The following is a 23,854-nucleotide window of genomic DNA, read 5'->3' as shown; positions in this document are numbered from 1 at the left end:
GGTCTGACAGCGAGGGCCGGAGGCCGACAGCAAGGGCCGGAGGCAGACAGCGAGAGGCGGAGGCCGACAGCGAGGGCCGGAGGCCGACAGCGAGGGCCGGAGGCCGACCGCGAGGGCCGGAAGCCGACAGCGAGGGCCGGAAGCCGACAGCGGGATTGGGTCTGACAGCGAGGGCCGGAGGCCGACAGCGAGGGCCGGAGGCCGACAGCGGAATTAGGTCTGACAGCGAGGGCCGGAGGCTGACAGCGGGACTGGGTCCGACAGCGAGGGCCGGAGGCTGACAGCGAGGGCCAGAGGCTGACAGCGGGATTGGGTCTGACAGCGAGGGCCGGAGGCCGAAAGCGAGGGCCGGAGGCCGAGAACGAGGGCCGGAGGCCGAGAACGAGGGCCGGAGGCCGAGAACGAGGGCTGGGGGCCGAGAACGAGGGCTGGGGGCCGAGAACGAGGGCTGGGGGCTGACAGTGGGATTGGGTCTGACAGCGAGGGCCGGAGGCAGACAATGGGACTGGGTCTGATAGCGGGGACCGGAGGCAGAGAGCGAGGGCCGGGGGCCGAGAGCGAGGGCCGGGGGTCGAGAGCGAGGGCCGGGGGTCGAGAGCGAGGGCCGGGGGCTGACAGTGGGATTGGGTCTGACAGCGAGGGCCAGGGACCGACAGCGAGGGCCTGAGGCTGACAGCGAGGGCCAGAGGCCGAGAGCGAGGGCCAGAGGCCGAGAGTGAGGGCCGGAGGTTGACAGCGGGATTGGGTCTGATAGCGGGGGCCGGAGGCAGACAGCGAGGGCCGGAGGCAGTCAGTGAGGGCCAGGGACCGACAGCGAGGGCCAGAGGCTGACAGCGGGATTGGGTCTGATCGCGGGTCCCGGAGGCAGACAGCTAAGCCAGGGACCGACAGCGAGGGCGTGAGGCTGACAGCGAGGGCCGAAGGCTGACAGCGGGATTGGGTCTGACAGCGAGGGCCAGGGACCGACAGCGAGGGCCAGGGACCGACACCGAGCGACTGAGGCTGATAGCAAGCGCCAGAGGCTGACAGTGGGATTGGGTCTGACAGCGAGGGCCGGAGGCCGACAGTGAGGGCCGGAGGTTGACAGCAGGATTGGGTCTGACAGCGAGGGCCGGAGGCCGACAGCAAGGGCCGGAGGCAGACAGCGAGAGCCGGAGGCCGACAGCGAGGGCCGGAGGCCGACAGCGAGGGCCGGAAGCCGACAGCGAGGGCCGGAAGCCGACAGCGAGGGCCGGAAGCCGACAGCGGGATTGGGTCTGACAGCGAGGGCCGGAGGCCGACAGCGAGGGCCGGAGGCCGACAGCGGGATTAGGTCTGACAGCGAGGGCCGGAGGCTGACAGCGGGATTGGGTCCGACAGCGAGGGCCGGAGGCTGACAGCGAGGGCCAGAGGCTGACAGCGGGATTGGGTCTGACAGCGAGGGCCGGAGGCCGAAAGCGAGGGCCGGAGGCCGAGAACGAGGGCCGGAGGCCGAGAACGAGGGCCGGAGGCCGAGAACGAGGGCCGGGGGCCGAGAACGAGGGCTGGGGGCCGAGAACGAGGGCTGGGGGCTGACAGTGGGATTGGGTCTGACAGCGAGGGCCGGAGGCAGACAATGGGATTGGGTCTGACAGCGAAGGCCGGAGGCAGACAGCGGGATTGGGTCTGACAGCGAGCGCCAGGGGCCGACAGCGGGATTGGGTCTGATAGCGGGGGCCGGAGGCAGACAGTGAGGGCCAGGGACTGACAGCAAGGGCCAGGGACCGACAGCGAGGGCCTGAGGCTGACAGCGAGGGCCGAAGGCTGACAGCGGGATTGGGTCTGTCAGCAAGGGCCGGAGGCAGACAGCGAGGGTCCGAGACAGACAGCGAGGGACTGAGGCTGATAGCAAGCGCCAGAGGCTGACAGCAAGGGCCGGAGGCTGACAGCAAGGGCCGGAGGCTGACAGCGGGATTGGGTCTGACAGCAAGCGCCGGAGGCCGACAGTGAGGGCCGGAGGTTGACAGCAGGATTGGGTCTGACAGCGAGGGCCGGAGGCCGACATCCGAGGGCCGGAGGCCGACAGCGAGGGCCGGAGGCCGACAGCGAGGGCCGGAGGCCGAGCCGGAGGCCGAGAGCGAGGGCCGGAGGCCGACAGCGGGATTGGGTCTGACAGCGAGGGCCGGAGGCCGACAGCGAGGGCCGGAGGCCGACAGCGGGATTGGGTCTGACAGCGAGGGCCAGAGGCTGACAGCGAGGGCCGGAGGCTGACAGTGGGATTGGGTCTGACAGCGAGGGCCGGAGGCAGACAGCGGGATTGGGTCTGATAGCGGGGGCCGGAGGCAGACAGCGAGGGCCGGAGGCAGACAGTGAGGGCCAGGGACCGTCAGCGAGGGCCAGAGGCTGACAGCGGAATTGGGTCTGACAGCGATGGCCGGAGGCCGAGAGCGAGGGCCGGGGGCCGAGAGCGAGGGCCGGGGGCCGAGAGCGAGGGCCGGGGGCCGAGAGCGAGGGCCGGGGCCGAGAGCGAGGGCCGGGGGCCGAGAGCGAGGGCCGGGGGCTGACAGTGGGATTGGGTCTGACAGCGAGGGCCAGTGACCGACAGCGAGGGCCTGAGGCTGACAGCAAGGGTCAGAGGCCGAGAGCGAGGGCCGGAGGCAGTCTGCGAGGGCCGGAGGCAGACAGTGGGATTGGGTCTGACAGCGAGGGCCGTGGGCTGCGAACGAGGGCCGGGGGCCGACTGCGACAGCAAGGGCCGGGGGCCGAGAGCAAGGGCCGGGGGCCGGCTGCGAGGGCCGGGGGCCGACTGCGAGGGCCGGGGGCCGACTGCGAGGGCCGGGGACCGACAGCGGGATTGGGTCTGACAGCGAGGGCCGGAGGCCGACAGTGAGGGCCGGAGGTTGACAGCAGGATTGGGTCTGACAGCAAGGGCTGGAGGCCGACAGCGAGGGCCGGAGGCCGACAGCGGGGTTGGGTCTGACAGCGAGGGCCGGAGGCCGACAGCGAGGGCCGGAGGCCGAGCCGGAGGCCGAGAGCGAGGGCCGGAGGCCGACAGCGGGATTGGGTCTGACAGCGAGGGCCGGAGGCCGACAGTGAGGGCCGGAGGTTGACAGCAGGATTGGGTCTGACAGCGAGGGCTGGAGGCCGACAGCGAGGGCCGGAGGCCGACAGCGGGATTGGGTCTGACAGCGAGGGCCGGAGGCCGACAGCGAGGGCCAGAGGCCGAGCCGGAGGCCGAGAGCGAGGGCCGGAGGCCGACAGCGGGATTGGGTCTGACAGCGAGGGCCGGAGGCCGACAGCGAGGGCCGGAGGCAGACAGCGGGATTGGGTCTGACAGCGAGGGCCGGAGGCTGACAGCGAGGGCCGGAGGCTGACAGCGGGATTGGGTCTGACAGCGTGGGCCGGAGGCTGACAGCGAGGGCCAGAGGCTGACAGCGGAATTGGGTCTGACAGCGAGGGCCGGAGGCCGAGAGCGAGTGCCGGGGGCCGAGAGCGAGGGCCGGGGGCCGAGAGCGAGTGCCGGGGGCCGAGAGCGAGGGCCGGGGGCCGAGAGCGAGGGCCGGGGGCCGAGAGCGAGGGCCAGGGACCGACAGCGAGGGCCTGAGGCTGACAGCAAGGGTCAGAGGCCAAGAGCGAGGGCCGGAGGCAGTCAGCGAGGGCCGGAGGCAGACAGTGGGATTGGGTCTGACAGCGAGAGCCGTGGGCTGCGAACGAGGGCCGGGAGCCGACTGCGACAGCAAGGGCCGGGGTCCGAGAGCAAGGGCCGGGGGCCGGCTGCGAGGGCCGGGGCCGACAGCGAGGGCCGGGGGCCGACTGCGAGGGCCGGGGGCCGACAGCGGGATTGGGTCTGACAGCAAGGGCCGGAGGCTGACAGTGAGGGCCGGAGGTTGACAGCAGGATTGGGTCTGACAGCGAGGGCGGGAGGCCGACAGCCGAGGGCCGGAGGCCGACAGCGATGGCCGGAGGCCGACAGCGAGGGCCGGAGGCCGACAGCGGGATTGGGTCTGACAGCGAGGGCCGGAGGCCGACAGCGGGACTGGGTCTGACAGCGAGGGCCGGAGGCTGACAGCGAGGGCCGGAGGCTGACAGCGGGATTGGGTCTGACAGCGAGGGCCGGAGTCCGAGAGCGAGGGCCGGAGGTTGACAGCGGGATTGGGTCTGATAGCGGGGGTCGGAGGCAGACAGCGAGGGCCTGAGGCTGATAGCAAGCGCCAGAGGCTGACAGCAAGGGCCAGAGGCTGACAGCGGGATTGGGTCTGACAGCGAGGGCCGGAGGCTGACAGCGAGGGCCGGAGGCTGACAGCGGGATTGGGACTGACAGCGAGGGCTGGAGGCCGAGAGCGGGATTGGGTCTGACAGCGAGGGCCAGGGACCAACAGCGAGGGCCTGAGGCTGACAGCAAGGGCCAGAGGCCGAGAGCGAGGGCCGGAGGCAGTCAGCGAGGGCCGGAGGCAGACAGTAGGATTGGGTCTGACAGCGAGGACCGGGGGCCACGAGCGTGGGCCGGGGGCCGCGAGCGAGGGCCGGGGGCCGACTGCGACAGCGAGGGCCGGGGGCCGACTGCGAGGGCTGGAGGCTGGCTGCGAGGGCCAGAGGCTGACAGGGGGATTGGGTCTGACAGCGAGGGTCAGGGACCGACAGCGAGGGCCTGAGGCCGACAGCGAGGGCCGGAGGCTGACAGCGAGGGCCGGAGGCCGACAGCGGGATTAGGTCTGATAGCGGGAGCCGGGGGCCGAGAGCGGGGGCCGGGGCTGACAGTGGGATAGGGTCTGACAGCGAGGGCCAGGGACCGACAGCGATGGCCTGAGGCTGACAGCGAGGGCCAGAGGCCGAGAGCGAGGGCCAGAGGCCGAGAGCCTGAGGCCGAGAGCGAGGGCCAGAGGCCGAGAGCGAGGGCCAGAGGCCGAGAGCGAGGGCCAGAGGCCGAGAGCGAGGGCCGGAGGTTGACAGCGGAATTGGGTCTGATAGCGGGGGCCGGAGGCAGACAGCGAAGGCCGGAGGCAGTCAGTGAGGGCCAGGGACCGACAGCGAGGGCCGGAGGCTGACAGCGGGATTGGGTCTGATAGCGGGGGCCGGAGGCAGACAGCGAGGGCCAGGGACCGACAGTGAGGGCCGGAGGCAAACTGTGGGATTGGGTCTGACAGCGAGGGCCAGAGGCTGACAGCGAGGGCCGGAGGCTGACAGTGGGATTGGGTCTGACAGCGAGGGCTGGAGGCAGACAGCGAGGGCCGGAGTCAGACAGCGGGATTGGGTCTGACAGCGAGGGCCGGGGGCCGACAGCGGGATTGGGTCTGATAGCGGGGGCCGGAGACAGACAGCGAGGGCCGGAGGCAGACAGTGAGGGCCAGGGATCGACAGCGAGGGCCAGGGACTGACAGCGAGGGCCTGAGGCTGACAGCGAGGGCCGGAGGCTGACAGCGAGGGCCGGAGGCTGACAGCGGGATTGGGTCTGACAGCGTGGGCCGGAGGCTGACAGCGAGGGCCAGAGGCTGACAGCGGAATTGGGTCTGACAGCGAGGGCCGGAGGCCGAGAGCGAGGGCCGGGGGCCGAGAGCGAGGGCCAGGGACCGACAGCGAGGGCCTGAGGCTGACAGCAAGGGTCAGAGGCCAAGAGCGAGGGCCGGAGGCAGTCAGCGAGGGCCGGAGGCAGACAGTGGGATTGGGTCTGACAGCGAGAGCCGTGGGCTGCGAACGAGGGCCGGGGGCCGACTGCGACAGCAAGGGCCGGGGTCCGAGAGCAAGGGCCGGGGGCCGGCTGCGAGGGCCGGGGCCGACAGCGAGGGCCGGGGGCCGACTGCAAGGGCCGGGGGCCGACTGCGAGGGCCGGGGGCCGACTGCGAGGGCCGGGGGCCGACAGCGGGATTGGGTCTGACAGCAAGTGCCGGAGGCTGACAGTGAGGGCCGGAGGTTGACAGCAGGATTGGGTCTGACAGCGAGGGCCGGAGGCCGACAGCCGAGGGCCGGAGGCCGACAGCGATGGCCGGAGGCCGACAGCGAGGGCCGGAGGCGACAGCGAGGGCCGGAGGCCGACAGCGGGATTGGGTCTGACAGCGAGGGCCGGAGGCCGACAGCGGGACTGGGTCTGACAGCGAGGGCCGGAGGCTGACAGCGAGGGCCGGAGGCTGACAGCGGGATTGGGTCTGACAGCGAGGGCCGGAGGCCGAGAGCGAGGGCCGGAGGTTGACAGCGGGATTGGGTCTGATAGCGGGGGTCGGAGGCAGACTGCGAGGGCCTGAGGCTGATAGCAAGCGCCAGAGGCTGACAGCAAGGGCCAGAGGCTGACAGCGGGATTGGGTCTGACAGCGAGGGCCGGAGGCTGACAGCGAGGGCCGGAGGCTGACAGCGGGATTGGGACTGACAGCGAGGGCTGGAGGCCGAGAGCGGGATTGGGTCTGACAGCGAGGGCCAGGGACCAACAGCGAGGGCCTGAGGCTGACAGCAAGGGCCAGAGGCCGAGAGCGAGGGCCGGAGGCAGTCAGCGAGGGCCGGAGGCAGACAGTAGGATTGGGTCTGACAGCGAGGACCGGGGGCCGCGAGCGTGGGCCGCGAGCGAGGGCCGGGGGCCGACTGCGACAGCGAGGGCCGGGGGCCGACTGCGAGGGCTGGAGGCTGGCTGCGAGGGCCAGAGGCTGACAGGGGGATTGGGTCTGACAGCGAGGGTCAGGGACCGACAGCGAGGGCCTGAGGCCGACAGCGAGGGCCGGAGGCTGACAGCGAGGGCCGGAGGCCGACAGCGGGATTGGGTCTGATAGCGGGAGCCGGGGGCCGAGAGCGGGGGCCGGGGCTGACAGTGGGATAGGGTCTGACAGCGAGGGCCAGGGACCAACAGCGAGGGCCTGAGGCTGACAGCGAGGGCCAGAGGCCGAGAGCGAGGGCCAGAGGCCGAGAGCCTGAGGCCGAGAGCGAGGGCCAGAGGCCGAGAGCGAGGGCCAGAGGCCGAGAGCAAGGGCCGGAGGTTGACAGCGGAATTGGGTCTGATAGCGGGGGCCGGAGGCAGACAGCGAAGGCCGGAGGCAGTCAGTGAGGGCCAGGGACCGACAGCGAGGGCCGGAGGCTGACAGCGGGATTGGGTCTGATAGCGGGGGCCGGAGGCAGACAGCGAGGGCCAGGGAACGACAGTGAGGGCCGGAGGCAAACTGTGGGATTGGGTCTGACAGCGAGGGCCAGAGGCTGACAGCGAGGGCCGGAGGCTGACAGTGGGATTGGGTCTGACAGCGAGGGCCAGAGGCAGACAGCGAGGGCCGGAGTCAGACAGCGGGATTGGGTCTGACAGCGAGGGCCGGGGGCCGACAGCGGGATTGGGTTTGATAGCGGGGGCCGGAGACAGACAGCGAGGGCCGGAGGCAGACAGTGAGGGCCAGGGATCGACAGCGAGGGCCAGGGACTGACAGCGAGGGCCGGAGGCCGACAGCGATGGCCGGAGGCCGACAGCGAGGGCCGGAGGCGACAGCGAGGGCCGGAGGCCGACAGCGGGATTGGGTCTGACAGCGAGGGCCGGAGGCCGACAGCGGGACTGGGTCTGACAGCGAGGGCCGGAGGCTGACAGCGAGGGCCGGAGGCTGACAGCGGGATTGGGTCTGACAGCGAGGGCCGGAGGCCGAGAGCGAGGGCCGGAGGTTGACAGCGGGATTGGGTCTGATAGCGGGGGTCGGAGGCAGACTGCGAGGGCCTGAGGCTGATAGCAAGCGCCAGAGGCTGACAGCAAGGGCCAGAGGCTGACAGCGGGATTGGGTCTGACAGCGAGGGCCGGAGGCTGACAGCGAGGGCCGGAGGCTGACAGCGGGATTGGGACTGACAGCGAGGGCTGGAGGCCGAGAGCGGGATTGGGTCTGACAGCGAGGGCCAGGGACCAACAGCGAGGGCCTGAGGCTGACAGCAAGGGCCAGAGGCCGAGAGCGAGGGCCGGAGGCAGTCAGCGAGGGCCGGAGGCAGACAGTAGGATTGGGTCTGACAGCGAGGACCGGGGGCCGCGAGCGTGGGCCGGGGGCCGCGAGCGAGGGCCGGGGGCCGACTGCGACAGCGAGGGCCGGGGGCCGACTGCGAGGGCTGGAGGCTGGCTGCGAGGGCCAGAGGCTGACAGGGGGATTGGGTCTGACAGCGAGGGTCAGGGACCGACAGCGAGGGCCTGAGGCCGACAGCGAGGGCCGGAGGCTGACAGCGAGGGCCGGAGGCCGACAGCGGGATTGGGTCTGATAGCGGGAGCCGGGGGCCGAGAGCGGGGGCCGGGGCTGACAGTGGGATAGGGTCTGACAGCGAGGGCCAGGGACCAACAGCGAGGGCCTGAGGCTGACAGCGAGGGCCAGAGGCCGAGAGCGAGGGCCAGAGGCCGAGAGCCTGAGGCCGAGAGCGAGGGCCAGAGGCCGAGAGCGAGGGCCAGAGGCCGAGAGCAAGGGCCGGAGGTTGACAGCGGAATTGGGTCTGATAGCGGGGGCCGGAGGCAGACAGCGAAGGCCGGAGGCAGTCAGTGAGGGCCAGGGACCGACAGCGAGGGCCGGAGGCTGACAGCGGGATTGGGTCTGATAGCGGGGGCCGGAGGCAGACAGCGAGGGCCAGGGAACGACAGTGAGGGCCGGAGGCAAACTGTGGGATTGGGTCTGACAGCGAGGGCCAGAGGCTGACAGCGAGGGCCGGAGGCTGACAGTGGGATTGGGTCTGACAGCGAGGGCCAGAGGCAGACAGCGAGGGCCGGAGTCAGACAGCGGGATTGGGTCTGACAGCGAGGGCCGGGGGCCGACAGCGGGATTGGGTTTGATAGCGGGGGCCGGAGACAGACAGCGAGGGCCGGAGGCAGACAGTGAGGGCCAGGGATCGACAGCGAGGGCCAGGGACTGACAGCGAGGGCCTGAGGCTGACAGCGAGGGCCGGAGGCTGACAGCGAGGGCCGGAGGCTGACAGCGAGGGCCTGAGCCTGATAGCAAGCGCCAGAGGCTGACAGCAAGGGCCAGAGGCTGACAGCGGGATTGGGTCTGACAGCGAGGGCCGGAGGCCGACAGCGAGGGCCGGAGGTTGACAGCAGGATTGGGTCTGACAGCAAGGGCCGGAGGCAGACAGCAAGGGCCAGAGGCTGAGAGCGAGGGCCGGAGGCCGAGAGCGAGGGCCGGAGGCCGAGAGCGAGGGCCGCTGGTTGACAGCGGGATTGGGTCTGATAGCGGGGGCCGGAGGCAGACAGCGAGGGCCGGAGGCAGTCAGTGAGGGCCGGAGGTTGACAGCAGGATTGGGTCTGACAGCGAGGGCTGGAGGCCGACAGCGGGATTGGGTCTGACAGCGAGGGCCGGAGGCTGACAGCGAGGGCCAGAGGCTGACAGCGGGATTGGGTCTGACAGCGAGGGCCGGAGGCCGAGAGCGAGGGCCGGGGGCCGAGAGCGAGGGCCGGGGGCCGAGAGCGATGGCCGGGGGCAGACAGCGGGATTCGGTCTGACAGCGAGGGCCGTGGGCCGCGAATGAGGGCCGGGGGCCGACTGCGACAGCAAGGGCCGGGGGCCGAGAGCGAGGGCCGGCGGGCCGACTGCGAGGGCCGGCGGGCCGACTGCGAGGGCCGGGGGCCGACTGCGAGGGCCGGGGGCCGACTGCGAGGGCCGGGGGCCGACTGCGAGGGCCGGGGGCTGACAGTGGGATTGGGTCTGACAGCGAGGGCCGGAGGCCGAGAGCGAGGGCCGGAGGCAGAGAGCGAGGGCCGGAGGTTGACAGCGGGATTGGGTCTGATAGCGGAGGCCGGGGGCCGAGAGCGGGGGCCGTGGGCCGAGAGCGAGGGCCAGGGGCCGAGAGCGAGGGCCGGGGGCCGAGAGTGGGATTGGGTCTGACAGCGAGGGCCGGAGGCCGAGATCGAGGGTCAGAGGCCGAGAGCGAGGGTCACAGGCCGAGAGCGAGGGCCGGAGGCCGAGAGCGAGGGCCGGAGGTTGACAGCGGGATTGGGTCTGATAGCGGGGGCCGGAGGCAGACAGCGAGGGCCTGAGGCTGACAGCGAGGGCCGAAGGCTGACAGTGGGATTGGGTCTGACAGCGAGGGCCGGAGGCAGACAGTGAGGGTCCGAGACAGACAGCGAGGGACTGAGGCTGATAGCAAGCGCCAGAGGCTGACAGCAAGGGCCAGAGGCTGACAGCGGGATTGGGTCTGACAGCGAGGGCCGGAGGCTGACAGCGAGGGCCGGAGGCTGACAGCGGGATTGGGTCTGACAGCGAGGGCCGGAGGCCGAGAGCGAGGGCCGGAGGCTGGCTGCGAGGGCCGGGGGCTGACAGTGGGATTGGGTCTGACAGCGAGGGCCAGGGACCGACAACGAGGGCCTGAGGCCGAGAGCGAGGGCCAGAGGCCGAGAGCGAGGGCCAGAGGCCGAGAGCGAGGGCCGGAGGTTGACAGCGGGATTGGGTCTGATAGCGGGGGCCGGAGGCAGACAGCGAAGGCCGGAGGCAGTCAGTGAGGGCCAGGGACCGACAGCGAGGGCCAGAGGCTGACAGCGGGATTGGGTCTGATCGCGGGTCCCGGAGGCAGACAGCGAGGGCCAGTGACCGACAGTGAGGGCCGGAGGCTGACAGCGGGAGCCGGAGGCAGACAGCGAGGGCCAGGGACCGACAGTGAGGGCCGGAGGCAGACTGTGGGATTGGGTCTGACAGCGAGGGCCAGAGGCTGACAGCGAGGGCCGGAGGCTGACAGTGGGATTGGGTCTGACAGCGAGGGCCAGAGGCTGACAGCGAGGGCCGGAGGCTGACAGTGGGATTGGGTCTGACAGCGAGGGCCGGAGGCAGACAGCGAGGGCCGGAGTCAGACAGCGGGATTGGGTCTGACAGCGAGGGCCGGGGGCCGACAGCGGGATTGGGTCTGATAGCGGGGGCCGGAGACAGACAGCGAGGGCCGGAGGCAGACAGTGAGGGCCAGGGATCGACAGCGAGGGCCAGGGACTGACAGCGAGGGCCAGGGACTGACAGCGAGGCCCAGAGGCTGACAGCGGGATTGGGTCTGACAGCGAGGGCCGGAGGCCGACAGCGAGGGCCGGAGGCCGACAGTGAGGGCCGGAGGTTGACAGCAGGATTGGGTCTGACAGCAAGGGCCGGAGGCAGACAGCGAGGGCCGGAGGCCGAGAGCGAGGGCCGGAGGCCGAGAGCGAGGGCCGGAGGTTGACAGCGGGATTGGGTCTGATAGCGGGGGCCGGAGGCAGTCAGTGAGGGCCAGGGACCGACAGCGAGGGCCAGGGACCGACAGCGAGGGCCAGGGACCGACAGCGAGGGCCGGAGGCTGACAGCGGGAGCCGGAGGCAGACAGCGAGGGCCAGGGACCGACAGTGAGGGCCGGAGGCAGACAGTGGGATTGGGTCTGACAGCGAGGGCCAGAGGCTGACAGCGAGGGCCGGAGGCTGACAGTGGGAATGGGTCTGACAGCGAGGGCCGGAGGCAGACAGCGGGATTGGGTCTGATAGCGGGGGCCGGAGGCAGTCAGTGAGGGCCAGGGACCGACAGCGAGGGCCAGGGACCGACAGCGAGGGCCGGAGGCTGACAGCGGGAGCCGGAGGCAGACAGCGAGGGCCAGGGACCGACAGTGAGGGCCGGAGGCAGACAGTGGGATTGGGTCTGACAGCGAGGGCCAGAGGCTGACAGCGAGGGCCGGAGGCTGACAGTGGGAATGGGTCTGACAGCGAGGGCCGGAGGCAGACAGCGAGGGCCGGAGTCAGACAGCGAGGGCCGGGGGCCGACAGCGGGATTGGGTCTGATAGCGGGGGCCGGAGGCAGACAGCGAGGGCCAGGGACCGACAGCGAGGACCGGAGGCTGACAGCGGGATTGGGTCTGATAGCGGGGGCCGGAGGCAGACAGCGAGGGCCAGGGACCGACAGCGAGGGCCGGAGGCAGACAGTGGGATTGGGTCTGACAGCGAGGGCCTGAGGCTGACAGCGAGGGCCGGAGGCTGACAGTGGGATTGGGTCTGACAGTGAGGGCCGGCGGCAGACAGCGAGGGCCGGAGTCAGACAGCGGGATTGGGTCTGACAGCGAGGGCCGGGGGCCGACAGCAAGGGCCGGGGGCCGACAGCGAGGGCCGGGGGCCGACAGCGAGGGCCGGGGGCCGACAGCGAGGGCCGGGGGCCGACAGCGGGATTGGGTCTGATAGCGGGGGCCGGAGGCAGACAGCGAGGGCCGGAGGCAGACAGTGAGGGCCAGGGACCGACAGCGAGGGCCGGAGGCTGACAGCGAGGGCCGGAGGCAGACAGCGAGGGCCGGAGGCAGACAGCGAGGGCCAGGGACCGACAGCGGGATTGGGTCTGACAGCGTGGGCCGGAGGCTGACAGCGAGGGCCAGAGGCTGACAGCGGAATTGGGTCTGACAGCGAGGGCCGGAGGCCGAGAGCGAGGGCCGGGGGCCGAGAGCGAGGGCCAGGGACCGACAGCGAGGGCCTGAGGCTGACAGCAAGGGTCAGAGGCCAAGAGCGAGGGCCGGAGGCAGTCAGCGAGGGCCGGAGGCAGACAGTGGGATTGGGTCTGACAGCGAGAGCCGTGGGCTGCGAACGAGGGCCGGGGGCCGACTGCGACAGCAAGGGCCGGGGTCCGAGAGCAAGGGCCGGGGGCCGGCTGCGAGGGCCGGGGCCGACAGCGAGGGCCGGGGGCCGACTGCAAGGGCCGGGGGCCGACTGCGAGGGCCGGGGGCCGACTGCGAGGGCCGGGGGCCGACAGCGGGATTGGGTCTGACAGCAAGTGCCGGAGGCTGACAGTGAGGGCCGGAGGTTGACAGCAGGATTGGGTCTGACAGCGAGGGCCGGAGGCCGACAGCCGAGGGCCGGAGGCCGACAGCGATGGCCGGAGGCCGACAGCGAGGGCCGGAGGCGACAGCGAGGGCCGGAGGCCGACAGCGGGATTGGGTCTGACAGCGAGGGCCGGAGGCCGACAGCGGGACTGGGTCTGACAGCGAGGGCCGGAGGCTGACAGCGAGGGCCGGAGGCTGACAGCGGGATTGGGTCTGACAGCGAGGGCCGGAGGCCGAGAGCGAGGGCCGGAGGTTGACAGCGGGATTGGGTCTGATAGCGGGGGTCGGAGGCAGACTGCGAGGGCCTGAGGCTGATAGCAAGCGCCAGAGGCTGACAGCAAGGGCCAGAGGCTGACAGCGGGATTGGGTCTGACAGCGAGGGCCGGAGGCTGACAGCGAGGGCCGGAGGCTGACAGCGGGATTGGGACTGACAGCGAGGGCTGGAGGCCGAGAGCGGGATTGGGTCTGACAGCGAGGGCCAGGGACCAACAGCGAGGGCCTGAGGCTGACAGCAAGGGCCAGAGGCCGAGAGCGAGGGCCGGAGGCAGTCAGCGAGGGCCGGAGGCAGACAGTAGGATTGGGTCTGACAGCGAGGACCGGGGGCCGCGAGCGTGGGCCGGGGGCCGCGAGCGAGGGCCGGGGGCCGACTGCGACAGCGAGGGCCGGGGGCCGACTGCGAGGGCTGGAGGCTGGCTGCGAGGGCCAGAGGCTGACAGGGGGATTGGGTCTGACAGCGAGGGTCAGGGACCGACAGCGAGGGCCTGAGGCCGACAGCGAGGGCTGGAGGCTGACAGCGAGGGCCGGAGGCCGACAGCGGGATTGGGTCTGATAGCGGGAGCCGGGGGCCGAGAGCGGGGGCCGGGGCTGACAGTGGGATAGGGTCTGACAGCGAGGGCCAGGGACCAACAGCGAGGGCCTGAGGCTGACAGCGAGGGCCAGAGGCCGAGAGCGAGGGCCAGAGGCCGAGAGCCTGAGGCCGAGAGCGAGGGCCAGAGGCCGAGAGCGAGGGCCAGAGGCCGAGAGCAAGGGCCGGAGGTTGACAGCGGAATTGGGTCTGATAGCGGGGGCCGGAGGCAGACAGCGAAGGCCGGAGGCAGTCAGTGAGGGCCAGGGACCGACAGCGAGGGCCGGAGGCTGACAGCGGGATTGGGTCTGATAGCGGGGGCCGGAGGCAGACAGCGAGGGCCAGGGAACGACAGTGAGGGCCGGAGGCAAACTGTGGGATTGGGTCTGACAGCGAGGGCCAGAGGCTGACAGCGAGGGCCGGAGGCTGACAGTGGGATTGGGTCTGACAGCGAGGGCCAGAGGCAGACAGCGAGGGCCGGAGTCAGACAGCGGGATTGGGTCTGACAGCGAGGGCCGGGGGCCGACAGCGGGATTGGGTTTGATAGCGGGGGCCGGAGACAGACAGCGAGGGCCGGAGGCAGACAGTGAGGGCCAGGGATCGACAGCGAGGGCCAGGGACTGACAGCGAGGGCCGGAGGCTGACAGCGAGGGCCGGAGGCTGACAGCGAGGGCCGGAGGCTGACAGCGAGGGCCTGAGCCTGATAGCAAGCGCCAGAGGCTGACAGCAAGGGCCAGAGGCTGACAGCGGGATTGGGTCTGACAGCGAGGGCCGGAGGCCGACAGCGAGGGCCGGAGGTTGACAGCAGGATTGGGTCTGACAGCAAGGGCCGGAGGCAGACAGCAAGGGCCAGAGGCTGAGAGCGAGGGCCGGAGGCCGAGAGCGAGGGCCGGAGGCCGAGAGCGAGGGCCGCTGGTTGACAGCGGGATTGGGTCTGATAGCGGGGGCCGGAGGCAGACAGCGAGGGCCGGAGGCAGTCAGTGAGGGCCGGAGGTTGACAGCAGGATTGGGTCTGACAGCGAGGGCTGGAGGCCGACAGCGGGATTGGGTCTGACAGCGAGGGCCGGAGGCTGACAGCGAGGGCCAGAGGCTGACAGCGGGATTGGGTCTGACAGCGAGGGCCGGAGGCCGAGAGCGAGGGCCGGGGGCCGAGAGCGAGGGCCGGGGGCCGAGAGCGATGGCCGGGGGCAGACAGCGGGATTCGGTCTGACAGCGAGGGCCGTGGGCCGCGAATGAGGGCCGGGGGCCGACTGCGTCAGCAAGGGCCGGGGGCCGAGAGCGAGGGCCGGCGGGCCGACTGCGAGGGCCGGCGGGCCGACTGCGAGGGCCGGGGGCCGACTGCGAGGGCCGGGGGCCGACTGCGAGGGCCGGGGGCTGACAGTGGGATTGGGTCTGACAGCGAGGGCCGGAGGCCGAGAGCGAGGGCCGGAGGCAGAGAGCGAGGGCCGGAGGTTGACAGCGGGATTGGGTCTGATAGCGGAGGCCGGGGGCCGAGAGCGAGGGCCAGGGGCCGAGAGCGAGGGCCGGGGGCCGAGAGTGGGATTGGGTCTGACAGCGAGGGCCGGAGGCCGAGATCGAGGGTCAGAGGCCGAGAGCGAGGGTCACAGGCCGAGAGCGAGGGCCGGAGGCCGAGAGCGAGGGCCGGAGGTTGACAGCGGGATTGGGTCTGATAGCGGGGGCCGGAGGCAGACAGCGAGGGCCTGAGGCTGACAGCGAGGGCCGAAGGCTGACAGTGGGATTGGGTCTGACAGCGAGGGCCGGAGGCAGACAGTGAGGGTCCGAGACAGACAGCGAGGGACTGAGGCTGATAGCAAGCGCCAGAGGCTGACAGCAAGGGCCAGAGGCTGACAGCGGGATTGGGTCTGACAGCGAGGGCCGGAGGCTGACAGCGAGGGCCGGAGGCTGACAGCGGGATTGGGTCTGACAGCGAGGGCCGGAGGCCGAGAGCGAGGGCCGGAGGCTGGCTGCGAGGGCCGGGGGCTGACAGTGGGATTGGGTCTGACAGCGAGGGCCAGGGACCGACAACGAGGGCCTGAGGCCGAGAGCGAGGGCCAGAGGCCGAGAGCGAGGGCCAGAGGCCGAGAGCGAGGGCCGGAGGTTGACAGCGGGATTGGGTCTGATAGCGGGGGCCGGAGGCAGACAGCGAAGGCCGGAGGCAGTCAGTGAGGGCCAGGGACCGACAGCGAGGGCCAGAGGCTGACAGCGGGATTGGGTCTGATCGCGGGTCCCGGAGGCAGACAGCGAGGGCCAGTGACCGACAGTGAGGGCCGGAGGCTGACAGCGGGAGCCGGAGGCAGACAGCGAGGGCCAGGGACCGACAGTGAGGGCCGGAGGCAGACTGTGGGATTGGGTCTGACAGCGAGGGCCAGAGGCTGACAGCGAGGGCCGGAGGCTGACAGTGGGATTGGGTCTGACAGCGAGGGCCAGAGGCTGACAGCGAGGGCCGGAGGCTGACAGTGGGATTGGGTCTGACAGCGAGGGCCGGAGGCAGACAGCGAGGGCCGGAGTCAGACAGCGGGATTGGGTCTGACAGCGAGGGCCGGGGGCCGACAGCGGGATTGGGTCTGATAGCGGGGGCCGGAGACAGACAGCGAGGGCCGGAGGCAGACAGTGAGGGCCAGGGACTGACAGCGAGGGCCAGGGACTGACAGCGAGGCCCAGAGGCTGACAGCGGGATTGGGTCTGACAGCGAGGGCCGGAGGCCGACAGCGAGGGCCGGAGGCCGACAGTGAGGGCCGGAGGTTGACAGCAGGATTGGGTCTGACAGCAAGGGCCGGAGGCAGACAGCGAGGGCCGGAGGCCGAGAGCGAGGGCCGGAGGCCGAGAGCGAGGGCCGGAGGTTGACAGCGGGATTGGGTCTGATAGCGGGGGCCGGAGGCAGTCAGTGAGGGCCAGGGACCGACAGCGAGGGCCAGGGACCGACAGCGAGGGCCAGGGACCGACAGCGAGGGCCGGAGGCTGACAGCGGGAGCCGGAGGCAGACAGCGAGGGCCAGGGACCGACAGTGAGGGCCGGAGGCAGACAGTGGGATTGGGTCTGACAGCGAGGGCCAGAGGCTGACAGCGAGGGCCGGAGGCTGACAGTGGGAATGGGTCTGACAGCGAGGGCCGGAGGCAGACAGCGGGATTGGGTCTGATAGCGGGGGCCGGAGGCAGTCAGTGAGGGCCAGGGACCGACAGCGAGGGCCAGGGACCGACAGCGAGGGCCGGAGGCTGACAGCGGGAGCCGGAGGCAGACAGCGAGGGCCAGGGACCGACAGTGAGGGCCGGAGGCAGACAGTGGGATTGGGTCTGACAGCGAGGGCCAGAGGCTGACAGCGAGGGCCGGAGGCTGACAGTGGGAATGGGTCTGACAGCGAGGGCCGGAGGCAGACAGCGAGGGCCGGAGTCAGACAGCGAGGGCCGGGGGCCGACAGCGGGATTGGGTCTGATAGCGGGGGCCGGAGGCAGACAGCGAGGGCCAGGGACCGACAGCGAGGACCGGAGGCTGACAGCGGGATTGGGTCTGATAGCGGGGGCCGGAGGCAGACAGCGAGGGCCAGGGACCGACAGCGAGGGCCGGAGGCAGACAGTGGGATTGGGTCTGACAGCGAGGGCCTGAGGCTGACAGCGAGGGCCGGAGGCTGACAGTGGGATTGGGTCTGACAGTGAGGGCCGGCGGCAGACAGCGAGGGCCGGAGTCAGACAGCGGGATTGGGTCTGACAGCGAGGGCCGGGGGCCGACAGCAAGGGCCGGGGGCCGACAGCGAGGGCCGGGGGCCGACAGCGAGGGCCGGGGGCCGACAGCGAGGGCCGGGGGCCGACAGCGAGGGCCGGGGGCCGACAGCGGGATTGGGTCTGATAGCGGGGGCCGGAGGCAGACAGCGAGGGCCGGAGGCAGACAGTGAGGGCCAGGGACCGACAGCGAGGGCCGGAGGCTGACAGCGAGGGCCGGAGGCAGACAGCGAGGGCCGGAGGCAGACAGCGAGGGCCAGGGACCGACAGCGAGAGCCAGGGACTGGCAGCGAGAGCCAGGGACCGACAGCGAGGGCCAGGGACCGACAGCGAGGGCCGGAGGCTGACAGCGGGATTGGGTCTGACAGCGAGGGCCAGAGGCTGACAGCGAGGGCCGGAGGCTGACAGTGGGAATGGGTCTGACAGCGAGGGCCGGAGGCAGACAGCGAGGGCCGGAGTCAGACAGCGAGGGCCGGGGGCCGACAGCGGGATTGGGTCTGATAGCGGGGGCCGGAGGCAGACAGCGAGGGCCAGGGACCGACAGCGAGGACCGGAGGCTGACAGCGGGATTGGGTCTGATAGCGGGGGCCGGAGGCAGACAGCGAGGGCCAGGGACCGACAGCGAGGGCCGGAGGCAGACAGTGGGATTGGGTCTGACAGCGAGGGCCTGAGGCTGACAGCGAGGGCCTGAGGCTGACAGCGAGGGCCGGAGGCTGACAGTGGGATTGGGTCTGACAGTGAGGGCCGGCGGCAGACAGCGAGGGCCGGAGTCAGACAGCGGGATTGGGTCTGACAGCGAGGGCCGGGGGCCGACAGTGAGGGCCGGGGGCCGACAGCGAGGGCCGGGGGCCGACAGCGGGATTGGGTCTGATAGCGGGGGCCGGAGGCAGACAGCGAGGGCCGGAGGCAGACAGTGAGGGCCAGGGACCGACAGCGAGGGCCAGAGGCAGACAGCGAGGGCCGGAGGCAGACAGCGAGGGCCAGGGACCGACAGCGAGAGCCAGGGACCGACAGCGAGAGCCAGGGACCGACAGCGAGGGCCAGGGACCGACAGCGAGGGCCAGGGACCAATAGCGAGGGCCTGAGGCTGATAGCAAGCGCCAGAGGCTGACAGCAAGGGCCAGAGGCTGACAGCAAGGGCCAGAGGCTGACAGCGGGATTGGGTCTGACAGCGAGGGCCGGAGGCCGACAGCGAGGGCCGGAGGTTGACAGCAGGATTGGGTCTGACAGCAAGGGCCGGATGCAGACAGCGAGGGCCGGAGGCTGACAGCGAGTGCCGGAGGCTGACAGCGAGTGCCGGAGGCAGACAGCGAGGGCCGGAGGCAGACAGCGGGATTGGGTCTGACAGCGAGGGCCGGAGGCTGACAGCGAGGGCCGGAGGCTGACAGCGAGGGTCCGAGACAGACATTAGGGTTGAGTTTACCAGTATGACTCAGAAATTGATGGGTGTGCTGAGCAAAGACAGACCAAAAACTCAGTCAGTGATTTGTGAGTGGGATTATTTTGAAGTTATCGGAAAATACTCCTGCCAAAAAGAAAACATTAAATTCAGGGAACCCGTGCACCGTTAAATAAACCAATGCTGATCAACAAGATCCTCCTTGGTACAATTCAAATCTGGGCTCCAGAGGATAAAATGGATTAAGAGGCAGTGAAGAAAGTGCAGAAAATAGTCATAAAGCTAATAGCTGAACTGAGAGCTTATAGGCAGCAGGAAACAATGGGCAGGGCTGGGCTTTGTTCTCTGGCAAAGAGACTGAGGAGGTAACATGATAGACAGTGTAAACATTTCAGAGGAGTTTCATAAGGTAGGAAGAGGGAAAATGTTTCTGCTTTTGAGCACAGCAGCTCAGTGGTTGTCAATACTGCCTCACATCACTCGGGACCCGGGTTTGATACCATGACTGTCCGTGTGGCGTTTGCAAATTCTCCCTGAGTTTGTACGCTCCCACAGTCCAAAGATGTGCACATTGGGGTGGATTGGCCATGCTAAATTATCCATAGTGTCCAGGGATATGCAGGCTGCGTGGGTTAGCCATGGGAAATGTAGGGATACATCTGGGTGGGTGCTCTTCCAAGGATCGGTGTGGACTCCATGGGCCAAATGGAAGGATTCTATGATTGTTGGAGACACCAAAACTAAATGTCAATGAATCCCCAATGGACTTCAGGAGGAGGGCAACGGTAATAGATTCACCAACTTTAGGTACATTTAAGTCATCATTGGACAAGCATATGGACGTACATGGAATAGTGTAGGTTAGATGGGCTTGAGATCGGTATGACAGGTCGGCACAACATCGAGGGCCGAAGGGCCTGTACTGTGCTGAAATGTTCTATGTTCTATCTCGACCCAGACAGTGTTGAGAATACAGCACTCTGGGCACACATAGATGAATGGTACAGATCCCATTAAATTGGAGAGACAGGAGGTAGGAAGGAATACGAAGAGTTACTGATGGGGCTCAATCAAGCAGGCTAGAGGATGCCTGTCTGTATCACCAACATCAGTATGGCCCGGTTGGGCCCAATGGCCTGTTCCTGTGCTATAAATACTGTGAGTATTCATGTAACCATAAAAGGTTCCAATACTATACTCTCTGCTTACACTGACTCTGTCCTTGAGAGGATAGTAATATGATAGTACCGTCAGAATGCTAAGTGGATGGAAGGACTGTAATTGGTCATTATTCAAATAGGTAACAAGCATATCATTTTCAACTGGTCATAATAAAGGTTGCCTTCAAATTGCCTCGCAGACAGAGTAAATAAAACAGTACAGTGCTTATGTAATTGGACTTGTCATCTGGAGAAATGGATTCACTGGTTTGGGAGGCTGTGGCACTATGGTAATGTCACTGGACTCATCGCCCATACTAATCCTCTGGGAGAATAGCTTCGAATCCCAGCACGGAAACTGATGAAATTTAATTGTAAAATGGAAAAGCTGGAATTGGAAGCAAGTCCCAGTGATGGTGACTGTGAGAGTATCATAAAATAACCATCTGTGTCACGGATGACCCACAGGGAAGGAAATCTGCCACCTTCACCTGGTCAAATGCACAGTTCATGTGTTCAACTTCTAACTTACTCTGAAAAGCAAATGAATGGGCAGTAAATGCTGATCTTACCAGTGGTACCAACATCCCATGGGCAAATGGAAAAGCCCCTTTAATGAATGAAAACTCTTCCCCTTTCCCAATCTGGGCCTACGTGTGGCTCCTGTATCAAACCAATGAGGCTGATTTCTAACTGGCCTCTGACATGCTCTATCAAAGCAGAAATAGAGAAAATGATCCCACTTATAGGAGAGACCAAAACCAGAGGGCACTGACGGAGCTAAAAGTTAACAAATCCAAGATGGAATTCAGCTCAGATACCTCTGCTGCAATTCTTCATGGGGTGGGGCATGTTGGGGGGTGGGATTGGGTGACTTGGTTGATATAGTTTAGCAAAGAACACTGTAGAGATGCTAAGAGGAGAGCAGGACACTGTTGGACCCAGCTCTCTGAAGGTTAGCATTCTGTAACGGAGAATAGAAGAGGGCCAGATTACTCAGCATTAAATAGTGAAGTAAAATGCAGACTCCACTGAACGGACACATTGGGATCTAGAAACATTTTCCCAGAGTCTGACATTGTCAAAGAACCTTCAAAAATTGGTCAAGGGTTCATTTGGCCCAGTTTGCAATCGTGGGGGTGAGAAGGGCTGGCGGCGGATAGAGCTGTGCGAAGCGCATCTTCCTTACCATGCTGGAGTGTACGGTGGCCTGTTCGATGTACCTGGCGATCCCAGTAACAAACGCATTCCTGTCTTCAAAGTTGGTGTCAAAGTTCGCCTGGGGATGAAGGACAGCAGAGGAAGAGATTACAGAAATGGGCACATTCTGTGGTGTACCAACACAACATGGTGACATGACCCCTGTGCTATCACAGTCCCCCTTGCGCCCCCAACACCCCCACCCCTCCCACTGTTTAGTGGGCAGAGATAAGCTGTGTCTGTAATTGTTGGATCAGGATCCCAGTCGATAGGTCGGCCGGGTCACTGTCTCTGGAGTCAGTAGCTGGATTGGAGCGCAGTCCGATTAAAGCCTCTTCCAAAATGACCTCAGTCTAAGTTAATAGAAACAAATTAGCAGTGATGTCAATCAATATATCGTCTGTTCAAGTTAATAGACCTGATAAAACAGTGACCGATGGAACTCACCATGAAGTTCCCACCTCTTGATTTTGCCCTCTGCCTGAGATGTGGTGACCCTTCGGTTAAACCATCACCACTCATCTCTCTGTAACGAGAGGAGCCCCATGTTTCTCTTTACCCTTACTGACCACGCAACTGCAGGGATCTGGGATGTAAGCACTGGCTTCAGGTTGGGTGCAGAAGACACTGGTGACACATACTGCAATCTTCCTACAATTTCACCAATCTCTGTGATAATGGTGGCTTTACCTTCATTGTACTGTTGGAGGGTCGACTGGGTGTCCGTTTGTCACTGTTGAGATTAACTTGAGGTCTTTGGGTGTGTGGGAGCTCACACCTACCTGGTACATGATGGAGGAGGGAGGGGGTTCGATGCATGGCTGTTGGTCAGGGAGAGGTAGCTCCTCCAGAAGGTCCACATTGGACAGAGCATCCTCCAGTGTAACATGCGTTGTCATGGTTACGTTCGATTAAAACCCGGCCAGGTTAATCTGCAGTGGTGGGTTGGGGTTTAGGGGATCCAGGAGGAGAAATAAAACGAAAATCCAGGGGAATATCAATCACAATCAGTGCAGCTGTTACAAAATACAACAGGTCCTCAAACCAGGCACAAGGACCATTTGTCAAAAATGATTTTTGAAAGCTTTTGGGAAATTGACAAACTTAACGCGCTGTCTTTCTCTCCCACTGATGATCCAGGGGGAATCGCCTCTCACTGAAGGTTCAACAGCCCATCTGACACTACACCCCACACCCCCAACCCCTGGTAATGTGCACCCTAACACTCCCTCCCCCCGACACCCTCTCTCTCCCCCCCACCCCAATAACCCCTTCACCCCAACAGCCACTCCCTCCCCCAACACCTTCCCCCCCCACCAACATCCCCCCAACACCATCCACCTCCCCCAACATCCTCCTCCCCATGACACCCTCTCTCCCCCTCCTCCCAACACCCCACTCACCCCAACACCCTCCGCCTCTCCTCAACACCCCACTTGCCCCGACACCCTCTCTCTCCCCCTCCCCCCAACGCCTTAGTCGCCCCGACACCTTCCCCCTACTCCAACACCTTGCACGTCCCCCAACATTCCCTCCCCCTGACACCCTCTCTCTCCACCCCTCTCCCTCCCCCGACTTCCTCCTCCCCCCGACACCCTCTCTCTCCCACTCCTCCTCGCCCTCCCCAACATCCCCCACCAGCCAACACCCCCTTTCTCCTCTCCCCCACCCCCATCAACAACCCCTATCCTCACCTCCCTCTTTCCACCTCCCCAACCTACCCAACTCCCAGTATCCCTCCCGCAGTCAAGCTGTGGAGGAATCCACGTAACGACAGGGTCATTTTGACTGAAGCTGCCGACATGAAGGGCAGACTCACAGCATGTGCCTTACTTTATACCTTTCTCTATTAAATGCCACATTAAAGTGACTGATCCACGTCCTTTGCCAGGAGTCCCCTCTGGAGCACGCGCTGCACAGTTTCAAAATAAAGCCTGTCCTGCGTGGAATTCTCATTCCCAGAGAACAGCAGAGGCTGGGTTGCTAACTTGATTTTAAGGATGAGTTAGATAGATTGTCAAATTATAGGGGACACCAATATTTAGGAAGCATTATTATGAAAAGTTATTAGATTAGATTCCCTACAGTGTGGAAACAGGCCCTTTGGCCCAACAAGTCCACACCGCCCCTTGAGGAACCCCACCCAGACCCATCCCCCTATAGCCTACACAGCCCTGAACACTACGGGCAATTTAGCATGGCCAATCCACCTAGCCTGCACATCTTTGGACAGTGGGAGGAAACTGGAGCACCCGGAAGAAACCCATGCAGACATGGGGAGAATGTGCAAACTCCACACAGACAGTCGCCTGAGGCTGGAATCAAACCCGGGTCCCTGGCGCTGTGAGGCTGCAGTGCTAACCACTGAGCCACAGTTGCTCAGCAACATTTGTCGCCCATCCTTAATTGCCCAGGTGGGAATTAAGAATGCATCATATTGCTGTGGGTCTGGAGTCACATGTAGGCCAGACCAGGTAAGGACGGCAGTTTCCTTCCCTAAAGAACTTCAGTGAACCAGATGGTTCAATTGGCAATGCATTCATGGTCATTATTAGATTCTTAATTCCAGATATTTATTGAATTCAAATTCCACCATCTGCTGTGGCAGGATTTAAACCTGGGTCCCCAGGCATTTCTTGGTTTCTGGATTAACAGTCCAGCGATAATACAACCAGGCCTTTGCCTCCCTGCAGATCCAGAATGGAATTCAGGAAAAATGTCTCTGTGTCGGTGCATCGTGGGAAGTAATGTTGTTATATTTTAGCCAAGAATGCCGGACAGATACTGAGAGGAGTATGCCCAGCTCCCTCAAGGTTAGTATTCTGCAGCAGAGTGTAGAACCAGGCACAGATAGCTCAGT

At 66.4% G+C, this 23,854-nt stretch overlaps 1 protein-coding gene across 4 annotated transcripts in view; it reads right to left on the bottom strand.

The window, feature by feature from the left end:
• The window catches only part of cyfip2 (cytoplasmic FMR1 interacting protein 2), a 146,926-nt gene that overhangs the window by 86,506 nt on the left and 36,566 nt on the right, over positions 1-23,854 (bottom strand). For all 4 annotated transcript variants that reach the window (XM_059650574.1, XM_059650577.1, XM_059650576.1 and 1 more), the window contains exons 2-3: positions 21,777-21,926; positions 20,984-21,073 (exon numbers count right to left, since the gene is read on the bottom strand). In XM_059650574.1, the coding sequence (XP_059506557.1) occupies positions 20,984-21,073; positions 21,777-21,893 (207 nt within the window). In that variant the 5' untranslated portion in view covers positions 21,894-21,926. The remainder of the gene's footprint in view (positions 1-20,983; positions 21,074-21,776; positions 21,927-23,854) is intronic.

Source organism: Stegostoma tigrinum, chromosome 13 (assembly GCF_030684315.1).
Source record: "Stegostoma tigrinum isolate sSteTig4 chromosome 13, sSteTig4.hap1, whole genome shotgun sequence".
NCBI lineage: Eukaryota > Metazoa > Chordata > Chondrichthyes > Orectolobiformes > Stegostomatidae > Stegostoma > Stegostoma tigrinum.
The sequence above is the reverse complement of the archived record's forward strand: the minus strand, read 5'-3'. Positions and strand labels throughout refer to the sequence as shown.